Below are 10,690 nucleotides of genomic sequence, written 5' to 3' on the forward strand. Positions count from 1 at the left end.
CCATTGCCATTTGGCTGAAATCTTTAAGATTTACTCCCCTGAGAGGCCTACCTTGATCTGCCACCTGTGCACCTTAAGCTCCTGGAGCTTCCCTGGAACTCTGTGTGCCGGGTCCCTGTGAGTCATGTCCTCTGGCCCAGACATTCACCCAGGTCTTAGTCAGGCCTGATTCATCTTCGTGAAAACACAGAGCCCGGCACATGGTAGATGCCAGCCAGTCTCTATTTTATCTCGTTTTTGTGGATCTTTTATTGTTGAATAAGTTACCTACAGAGACGTGGATATCTTAAGTGCACATCTTGATGGACGTGTACAAGGTGAACACACCCAGGCAAGCTCCACTCAGAGTGAGAAATCAGATAGGACCAGCACCCAGCGGCCCCTGCTGCCTTCTCTTTGTCACTCTCTCCCCCATGGACTTCTACCCACGTGTGTGGTTCCGCGAATATGTTCTGGAATGACCCAGGGGTGAAATTCTCCGGCACGTGTTTTTTGCTGTGTGGCATCTTTTTCTCAACATTGTGTTTGTGAGCTGCGTGCATGCGGTTGTGGGGACCTCGCTCAGTTTTTCCATTGCTGGGTAGCATTTCCTTGTGTGAATCCACCGTGGTGTATTTGCCTGTTTCCTGCGGGAGGACGTTTGGGTTGTTTCCGGGGTAGGTATAGAGTGGCGGCCGTGCCTGGGCCCTGACTCTAGTGTCCACAGGCGCCACCCTCTGCTGCGCACTTTTCTAAGTCATCTCCGCAGTAGCCGTGTGTCACCTTCTTTACTACTCACAAGCCCTCCACCAGATGGGCGGATTCTTCTCTCTCTTCTATGGAAGAGGAAACCAAGGCACAGAGAAGGAAAGTGGCCAGGCCAGGGTCACATGGGAATAGGTGGCTGCAGTGGGCTCTCAAGGAGGTCAGCCCCAGAGCCCAGTGGGGGAGGAGGGGACAGATCATGAGGGGGGTGGTGGAGGTGGAGGGAGGATGAGAGGGCGGGGAGAAAAGAGAGAAAGCAGGTTCCGGGGAGGGGACGTGGGGGGCTGCCCTGAGCGTGTGGTCCTGGGATGGGGGAACTCTGGTGGTATCTGGCCCGGCTAGAGAGGTGGCTGGGGAGATAGTGCTCTGGGAGGATGGCCCCCCACTGGCAGCCCCCTGATAAGGTGAGACCGAAAGCACAGGGTGGAGGAGAGGAGCTTCCTCTAGATGCTGACCCATTTCACTCTCTCTGCCACCCTCCTTCCAGACCACCACGGGGACCCCAAGGAAAGGGGGTGGTAATAATAATAACAGTGGCTGGAGGGTGGTCAGGGTGGAGCAGCCATGAGAGGACAGGGAAGGAGGAGGGTAGCACTTGAGCCTCCCTTCGTAAACTGCTTTATCTGTTGCGGAAGGGTTGAGATGAAGCCCAGGCCTGACTCCTACAGAGCCTGCTGTGCTTGTATAGAGCCTGCTGTACGTACATAAAGCAAAAGTGCGGAGCAGCCCTGAGCGGCCATATTTGCTAAGAAGACTGACGTAAGGGGATGGGCAGGAAGGTGCCCAGGCATCGGCTGGCACAGAGGGAGGGATGATGGGTCCTTTCTCTGTGACTTTTATCCCCTGAAACTCCCAGAGTGGCAGTGGGCCTCTGCCTATTTCTAGGACAGTGGGTCCTGAGCCTCAGGGATGGGGAGAGAGTAGGGCCACTCCCCTGCAGAGGGGACTGGTCTTTGAACTCTCAGAATAAAGGTGTCACCATCCTATCATGATATTCCTGCTGTCATCACCCTCATCTATGTCATCAGTGTCTGCAGTGGCATCTCTGCTGCTGGACCGTCACTATTAATCCCCACACAGCCCTGCTGTGTTCATGGTCAACACCACCCTCACATGCCTGTGAACATCCCAGGCACCACCTTGCCAACTCCGGCAACGTCATGATAGCCATGCCCAGCCAGCACGGTCCCCGCCACAGCCCACCTTGGCACCTCCTCTGGCATCGCCGCTGTCATCGATGGCCATATCAATATTGTCGTCCTCCTCTCACCTCCCCCCACCTCCCCCAACCTCCCTTCTATTAGCTCAAGCTGTGGTTGCTTCTCTGAGACACCAGGAAAAGAAACAGAAATTCTCTGCCTGTCTGGCCGCTGCCCTCAGCGCCCTGTGCAGGGAAGCCGTTGAGAAGGGAGGGCTGGGTGGGACTGGGAGTAGAAAAAGGCAGAGGGAAGAGGTGAAAAGGGGAAGAGAGAGTGAAGTGGGAAGGAGCTGTTGGGCTGGCCTGGAGGCGGGGACAGAGCTGGTCTGACCGCAGCAGCCTTCCTGTGTGACCTTGGGCTGGTCACTGTCTCTCTCTGGGCCTTCCTTCCCCATCAAGTTTCCATGGAGGGATGTGAGCTTACCTGCGCTGCCAGGCCTCAGGCCTGTGTGCCCTGCATTGCCTCTTCCTGGAGCACTTTCTTCTCTGTGCTGTTGTGAAAACTCCTTGTCCTTCGAAGCCCTGCTCAGGGATCTCCTGTTGGTGAAGCCTTCCCTGAGTTTTTCCAGTGCTTTCTCCCTCACTGAGGCCCCTGAGCCCCCAATGTGTCCTCCGTCATAGGTCTGAACACACTGTTCACCTGTTGGGTCTCCCCAGAGACTGACAGCTGCAGGCCAGGGCCAGTGCTTGGACAGAGTCCAGAGGTGGTGGGCACTCAGGAGCGCTTGCTGCGGGAACGAATGTGGTGACCTGACAGTGCCTGCTCCGGAGCACTCACCCTGTGGCCAGCTCTGCACACAGGGACGCCAACAGCCATGATGAATGTTGGAGGCCTGTCCAGTGGTTTTCCCCTTTTCTCCGGTGGGGAGCAGAGGCTCAGAGAAGGTAGAGCCTTGCTCAGGGGCACAGAGCTTGGTGGCTGTAGCACCCAAGCCCTTAATTCATGACCTCCTTGGTGTAGAATTGAGAACAGTGGGTGAAAAGACTCCATGATGGAAAGACGGACGGGTAAGAAGATCTGCCTACCTGGGCTCATAGGAAGAGACAAGTCCCATGCCTGTCATGGCCCAGCTGGGCTCTCAGAGCACAGGAAGAGGACAGTGCTGTGTCCAGGTGGAACCAGGGGGCACAAGGGGAAGCGAGGGCTGGGGCCTGGGGATCTACACTCTCAGGGTTTCCCGGCCTCTCCCAGTGTACGCTGTAGGTAAGCCAGGTGCTTCCTGGGAATTTCCAGTGACTCTTGGTTGGGGACTTGGATATGGCAGTGAGGGCCTTCTGGAGTCAGGGTACAGGCCCTGGGACAGCGAGGGCCAGGAGACCTTGGACAGCCCGGGTGTGACATCTTGCATTGTGTAGGGGTTCCACTCCCCTGACCATCCTGTGTTTAGCCATGCCCATGGCCCTGCCTGCAAATGGGGGTGACTCTCTTCATTGACTAGAGGGGAAAACTGAGGCTAGAGGGAAGCCAGGACCTGGCCAAGGCCACACAACAGTGAGGCGGTGGAGGAGGCCTCTTGTGCCCCAGCAGTTATCTCTTGAGTGCTGGGAGTCTGGGCTGGAGTGTGGCTGCTGGAAGTAGGGAACGGATGTCTGGAGAAATCAGGAACTGAGCCCCAGAACGGCCAGCCCAGCCCAGCCCAGAGGGGCCCCTGGGCCCCTCAAGCAGAGGCAGCAGGGTTCACTGCCCAGCTGGGCCTCAAGGCACAGGACATGGGGGTTCTCTCTTAGGCTCCATTTCCTCATCTGTAAAATGGAGAAATGTTGCCTCTCTTTCGGGGTTTTGCGAGAGCGACATGCAAGCTCGGAGCTCACAGTAGACGCACGCTACATCCTATGGAGTTCCTCTCCATCCTATGTCCTAGGGAGCCACTTCAGGTCTGGGAGCTGAGCCTCTCCCTTTCTTTTGGGTCAGGGACTGGCATCTTCCAGCATCTTCCATGGAAGGTCAGGCTCACTCAGACTTTGGGCTGGTCCCTGCCCTCTCTGAGCCTCAGGGCTCTCATTTGGCAGATGGGGACAAAACTCTCTTTCCTCTCCCTACCAAAGTGTTGTTGAGAGGGTGAAATGGGGTAGGGAGAACCTAGTTTTTAAGTGCAGGTGGTTTTGACAAAAGCAGCAACACTCTGGTGCTTGTTGCTGTTTTGTGCTCCTGCTGAGGGGAGGGAGAGAGGTCTGTGGAGGGAAGAGGAAATGGGGTGCCTCTGATCCCACCAAGGCACCATGTGGGTGTGGGGAAGCAGGTGGGGCTCAGGTAGGGCTGGGAGGCCGGGAGATAATGGGCGGCCAGTAGAGACACGTGTCCGGGATTTGAATCATGGATCTACAGATGACCAGCAGGGAGGCCTTGGGCAAGGCACTGGACTTCTCTGAGCCTCACTTTCTTCATCTGTGAAATGGGGACAAAAGCAGAAGTGGTGGTTTTAGGGGGTAGTTGGGCTCCTGGTTGGCAGGCCTGCATGTGGGGGCAGAGCAGTGAGAAATAGTAGCCCAGAGGAGTTGAGGCTGGGTGACTTGTGGCTTAGCATGGTCTCCAAAGTGGGGTTATGTCCAAGCCAAAGTGACCTCAGGCTCTCAAGATGACAGTGTTAGAATTTCTAAAAATTTTTTTTTTTTTTTGTGGTTTTTGGCCGGACCTGGGTTTGAACCCGCCACCACCAGCATATGGGGCCAGTGCCCTACTCCTTTGAGCCACAGGCGCCACCCAGAATTTCTAAATTTTTCAATCTTATCTTTTATTAATTTCTGGACCTTTTGGGGGTGTGTGTGTTTTATGATGTTTGTGATAAACTACAACAGTAACGCATGCTTACAATTTAGAAATAAAAAAATAGAAGAGCGTGTTCAAAAGGTTTTAGTGACGTAAGTGCATGGTCAAATGATCCCAGCCCTCTGGGGTTCAGACTGGCAGGGCTCTGAGGTGTTTTTGGGAGCGGGGTGGGGAATGGGAAGGCACCAGGACAGCACTGGGAGATTGGACTCCAGTTTCCATGTGTCCTCAACTTGCTGTGTGTCCTTGGGCAAACCACCTTGCCTCTCTGGGCTTATAAAACAAGCAAGTGGATGGATGTCCCTTCCAGCAATGAGAAGTTGGGATTGCCTGATCCTGAACTTTGTTTCAAGTCTCAGATAATTCTGGATTCTTGGGATTTTAAAAGTCTTCTCATACCACACTGGATAGATGTTCACGTGCCCTTTCTAAGTCCAGCTGTGACTCTTCGGAGATCTGCTCATACACCCCAGGGATGGGGAGCTCACCCACTCACAGGGTACCCTGTTCTGTGCTGGACCGATCTGTCACCAACCTCTCCTTTCCACTTCCCTCATTAGAGGCAAAACCCTACAGAGGTGCTGTGGCTCTGACCTTTGGGGGCTGAGGAAGCAGCTCTTCTCATTGAGGGCTGTTTCCTGTGGGTTCCAGGCATAGCCCCCACCACTGCTGCCTTCCACTCTGGGCTACTCTTAACCTTCGTGGTGAGACAAAGCTTTTTTGGTTCACTCTGCACTAGGTAGATGGGCAGCTAGAGCAAGTTGCTCAAATACTCCATGTAAGCGCTTACCAGCCCAAAGCAGATTCTATTTGCTAACCATCCGCTGCTAGGCCCTGAACTTGGTGCTTTGCAAATACAATTTAACTCTCACTAAATCCAGTGACTGCCGTTTTCCAGATGAGAAAACTCCAAGAGGTGAACTGACTTGGGCAAGGTCACACATAGGGATCTGGATTCAAATCCATCTCCATCTGACTTCAGAGCCCAGTTCTTCATCAGTTTTCTGTTCTGACCATTTCCAACCCCCTGAACAGGATGTGATATGGCAGGAAGACAAGTTGAGACCTACATCTGAACTTAAAAAAACCCACGCAGTCAGCAAGAGGGAAACAGCTGGTGGGTGTCTAGGTGCCTGTCAGCTGAGCATGAGTTACTGCCTAGAAAGACACTATAAACTTAGGCCATATTAATAGAGGTAGGGCACCCGCTACAAGGGAGGGGGCAGTCTTGTTCTCAGTGTTGGCAGACGGTGCCTGGAGAATTGTATATGTGTCTTGGGGGAAGGGTGGTGTGCCTGCTGCAAGGACATGGACATATAGAAGGTTCTGAGTTCCCATTGTCAGAAGCATTTAAGTACAGGCTGTGGGGGACAGGAACAGACTTCCTGTGCTGGATAGCTGGGGGGCATGAACAAGGTGACCTCCAAGTTCCTTTCAAACTACAGTTTGGTGGCTGGACTTTAATTGTTGCTGGGCCAACAATTATTGCCAACACTCAGGCCTATCAGATGCCCCTTCTCCGTCGTAATTAGCAAGGATCCTCTGTAAGTGTGGGGTTCATTCATTCATTCAACAAATATGACAACTACAGCAGTTGAATAAGAGATACACGGTCTTTGCCTGCCTGGATCCCACAGTCCAGTGGGGATAACGCAATAGTAAAGCCTGCACAGCTGGGGTGCTCACTGTCTGCCAGGCGCTGTAAGTAAATCATCCCATCTGGCCCCCATACAACCCTATGAGGTGAATACCATTATTTTCATTTGGAAGATGGGAAATTGAGGGGGACGGAGTTCACAGGGCACTCTGGGGATGCAGGGCTCAGATGCTCTCCAGAGCGCTCCCAGGCCTGTCCCAAAGACTCTAAGACTGGAAGCTCTGTGGTGCTCAGACATGGTGACTAAGATCCCGTGTGCCCTATTGTTATAAAAGGGGGTGCAGAGGAGGAGCCCTCAGCTCTTACCCCTCTTCAAGCCTGACCTCCAGCAGTAACAGGTCCTGCTTTGTGAGAACCAGGCTTCGGCGCTCTCTCAGGACAGTCTCATTTACTCCTCCTGGTAACCTCCAAAGGGAGCTGCTAGTATTGTCTCCACTTTACAGATGGAGGAAAAAGAAGCACAGAGGAGTCAAGTAGGATGCCCAGGGTCACACAGCTAGAGGGAGGAAAACCTGGGCCATCTGTCTGTATAGGCCACTCTGCTATCTGGGATGCCCTCCTGACCTGGCATTCCAGCTGCTCTAGGACCACACCCCCAGCTGCACATCATCAGCCCTGGTTATTGACTGTCTGTTCTGCCCCCAGGTCATGAGTGTCTTGTTGTTCATTGAGCACTCAGTGGAGGTGGCCCGCGGCAAGACCTCTTGCAAGTCCTCGAAGATGGGCTACCTCAGAATGGGTAGGTCCGGGGCTGCTGATGGCATTGTGTGTGTGTGTGTGTGGGGGGGAGGTAGGAGGGGTGAGGAAGGAGGTGGGTGGAGGGGCAAGGAGGGGGTCTGAGGGAGAGGAGAGGGGAGGGCCCTGGCCATGAGTAGGTGGGCTGGGTCATTTGAGCCCTGCCGCTTCTCTGCTGGTCGACCTCAGGCAAGTCAAGTCCTGTCCCTTCTTGGAGACTTAGATGTTCCATCCCCAAATGGAGAAATTCCACTTGGCCCTACCCAAGTCTCCAGGTTGTGAGAGCAGATGGGATGGTGCTTTGTAAACCCAACTAGCTTGTAAAGTGACAGTCCCAGTGTTCTGCTTAAACTCGTCAACTAGAGTCAAATGAAAAACTTCTCACAGTGAGATCCAGCCCCTCCTGACCTCTCTGGTCACATCTCCCTGCTGTGTGGACTCCCCCTGACACCCTGCCCACACATACCCATCTCTCTCTCGGGCCCTGCCTGGAGCATCCCCGCCCCCATGGCTGGTGGGTGACTTCTTACGGACATCGTCCCTGACCTCACCCTGGCCAACGTAGTCCCCAGCATGGCACCCTGTAACATCATCCTGTGTTACCTGAAATATGCTGTTCTGGGAGCCCCCTCTGCACCCCTCATGCTTCTCCCTTGCCTTTCAGCTGACCTGATCTCCAGCTTCCTGCTCATAGCCATGCTCTTTATCATCAGCTTGAGCCTGCTAATCGGCGTGGTCAAGGTGAGGCCTGGGTCAGGGAGAAGGAAGGGGGTCCCCGCCACCCCTTCCTTTTTACCTGGGTGGGCAGCGCTGGGTGGGTGGGAGACGGGTACTTTAGGAAACCTTGTCTGCACTGCAGGCATCTTCATGCTTATGTTTTGGAGTGCCTCGCTTCTCCCCAGAACTCCCTGGGCTCATGGCCTCAGTTCCCTGTTAAAATATGGCCACCACGGGGCCATGTGTGGGGCCACACTGAACGCCAGTGATTTGACGAGAAGTAGCTGGTGACCTGCATGGATTCAAACTGTAGATTGAGCCAGAGAATCCTGACAGAGAAAAGAGGAAGTGCTTTTTTGTGGTGTGGGGAGGAGAAAGCACTGGGTTTTGACATCAGTGAGAGGGGCCCAAGCCCAGCAGAACACGTAGGCACATCCAGCTCGATTCCACACACGGGGCAGCCTGCACCAGCGCCTCAGGGGACCCATGTCCTGGGAGTGCCCCAGGAGCTCCTGATCTGGTTGGGGAAGACAGACCCTCAGAGAGGCAAGGACAGTCCAGTGTGATGACTGAGGGGCTGCTAGATCTGAGACCAGGTTGGCAGGAGAGCTGAGACAGGCTGTGGGCCAACCTCCTGCAAAAGAGGAACCTGCCTGTCCCTTCGCCCCAGAGAGCAGGAAGGCAGCGTGTCACCACACAGCCATGGCAGCAGGGTGCAGAGAGAGATCCCACCTCGGCAGACAGGGTCCTGGCAGAGTGGGATGATGATTTGGTGTGAATCTGGAATGTCTCCATTTATCTGAAATGCCACCTTCCAATCCCGAACCAGCATGCACTCTGGGACAAGCCACTGTCATCATGCAGGGCGGGTCCAGGTGTTGTATAGAAACTCCAGTGGCCCAGCTAAACACGTGGAGTAGGCCGTCCCTCAAGACTCTGAGACCAGTCTGGGTCGTCCCCCCAAGCGCTTTTAGACAATCACATGAGACACCAGGAAACCACCCCTTTCTGTGATTTTACCCCAACTGTGGGTGCACGTGCACGGATATTGGTCACTATGGTCACTTGCTTTCAACTGAAGGAGAAACTTCAGCCTGGGCCTCTAGAGCCTCCTGCCACGACTTCACACCCCAGGGAGCGGCTGGCTGGGAGGAAGGCCTGCCCGTTCATGTGGAGCAGATTCTCTCGGGCCTACAGGCCTTTGCTCCTGCCTGTCCAGCTCCAGCACCTGCCACTTCCTTCCTGCTCACTCCTAATCATCTTTCTGGGTCTATCTTGGTGCCCCCCACCCCTTCCAAGAAGCCCTCTCTGATCCTTCTGTGAAATGGACACAGAGTCCTTTCTTTTTGGGTTCTTGTGAGTGAACTGAATCAGGTCCTGCTCTCTGAGCCCTCCTAGGTGGGGACAGTTCCCTACATCTGCAACGCCTAGGCTCTTCCCACACAGGGCCTGGGTCTCACCTTTTCCCTGTCCCCAGAATGTCACTCAGAGGAAGACATGAGGACCTGCGTGGGGCGCCCTTGAGCTGGGAGAGGGCAGGAGGGGGACACATGGAGATGTCAGGCTGGGCTGGGGGCACTGGCTCTGGGCTCGGGACACCCTGGCAGTACTGGGCTTAACTTTCAGAACCGGGAGAAGTACCTGCTGCCCTTCCTGTCCCTGCAAGTCATGGACCTCCTGCTATGCGTGCTCACACTGCTGGGCTCCTACATTGAGCTGCCCGCCTACCTCAAGCTGGCCTCCCGGAGGAGCCGTGCTGTGAGTACCTGACCTGGGGAGCTCGAGGGAACCAGAACGGGCCCTGGGCTTGGACTGGTGGGGTGGGAGCTCTCTTGCTAGTTGCTGTCTATGAACAAGTCCCCGAGCCCCTCCAAGTTGCCCCAACTTTCTTCTTCTGTGAAATGCATCTGTATCACATCTCATCGTTATATGAAGAAAACGTGTGCAGGGGGCTCAGCACGTGGTCAGCACTCAGTAAATGCTGCCCTGTGGGAAGTCATCCTGCAGGAAAGGGCACATTCCCCCCGTCAGCCCCAGCCCCAGTTTGATCCCTCCTTTGCAGCCAAGTTGAAAAAAGGGAGAGAAAGGCCGGCTGTGACAAGCCTCCATGGCGGCAGTGCGTGAGGGCTGCTGACAGTCAAGGATGTGATCCCTTCAAAGTTGCTTTTCCCACGTCCCCTGACTGTTGTCCTAGAAGAAACCAAGGTGCTGTATTGTGGAAGCTCCCTGCCTGTGAGTCAGGAGGCCCTGGTTCTAGACCCAGACCGGCCACCAGCCCTTGCTGTGACATCCTGGCATCTGCTTCTCTCTGTGTACAAGGGGACTACAGCAGCACTGAGGTTTCCAGCTGAGACAGTTTCTTGGGCAAAGACCTGCTGCATGCACCATGGGAACTGGGTCTTTAACTGCTGGTCTTTATTTGTCCTCCAAAGGGCCCCTCCAGGGTCCCACTGATGACCCTGCAGCTGCTGGACTTCTGCCTGAGCATCCTGACCCTCTGCAGCTCCTACATGGAAGTGCCCACCTATCTCAACTTCAAGTCCATGAACCACATGGTGAGTCCGAGGCAGGAGTCCACACCCATTCACTGGCTATGTGGCCTTGAACAAGTCACTGCACCTTTCTGAGCCTCAGTGTTTTAGGCTGGTTCCCTAGAGGTGGAGCCTGGAAAGAGGATTCTTGTGATTTGAGGGAGCCTGGGAGGAGGATCTAGAGATCTATTGAGGAAAAATCTTAGGAAAAATCTAAGGAGAGAAGGAAGCAGATGTGAGAAAGGGAGAGGAGGCCAGAGTGTGAGTTGTACACAAAAATCACCTTAGTTTTTTACTTCTAACAGATTACCCTAAACATTGTGGCTTAAAATAACAAATAT

At 54.4% G+C, this 10,690-nt stretch overlaps 1 protein-coding gene across 1 annotated transcript in view; it reads left to right on the forward strand.

The window, feature by feature from the left end:
- The window catches only part of LAPTM5 (lysosomal protein transmembrane 5), a 23,013-nt gene that overhangs the window by 7,767 nt on the left and 4,556 nt on the right, over positions 1 to 10,690 (forward strand). The window contains exons 2-5 of the mRNA XM_003800758.3: positions 7,012 to 7,105; positions 7,766 to 7,842; positions 9,445 to 9,576; positions 10,251 to 10,373. Coding sequence (XP_003800806.1) covers positions 7,012 to 7,105; positions 7,766 to 7,842; positions 9,445 to 9,576; positions 10,251 to 10,373 — 426 coding nt within the window. The remainder of the gene's footprint in view (positions 1 to 7,011; positions 7,106 to 7,765; positions 7,843 to 9,444; positions 9,577 to 10,250; positions 10,374 to 10,690) is intronic.

This window comes from Otolemur garnettii, unplaced genomic scaffold, assembly GCF_000181295.1.
Source record: "Otolemur garnettii isolate 467f Iridium unplaced genomic scaffold, OtoGar3 scaffold00184, whole genome shotgun sequence".
Lineage (NCBI taxonomy): Eukaryota > Metazoa > Chordata > Mammalia > Primates > Galagidae > Otolemur > Otolemur garnettii.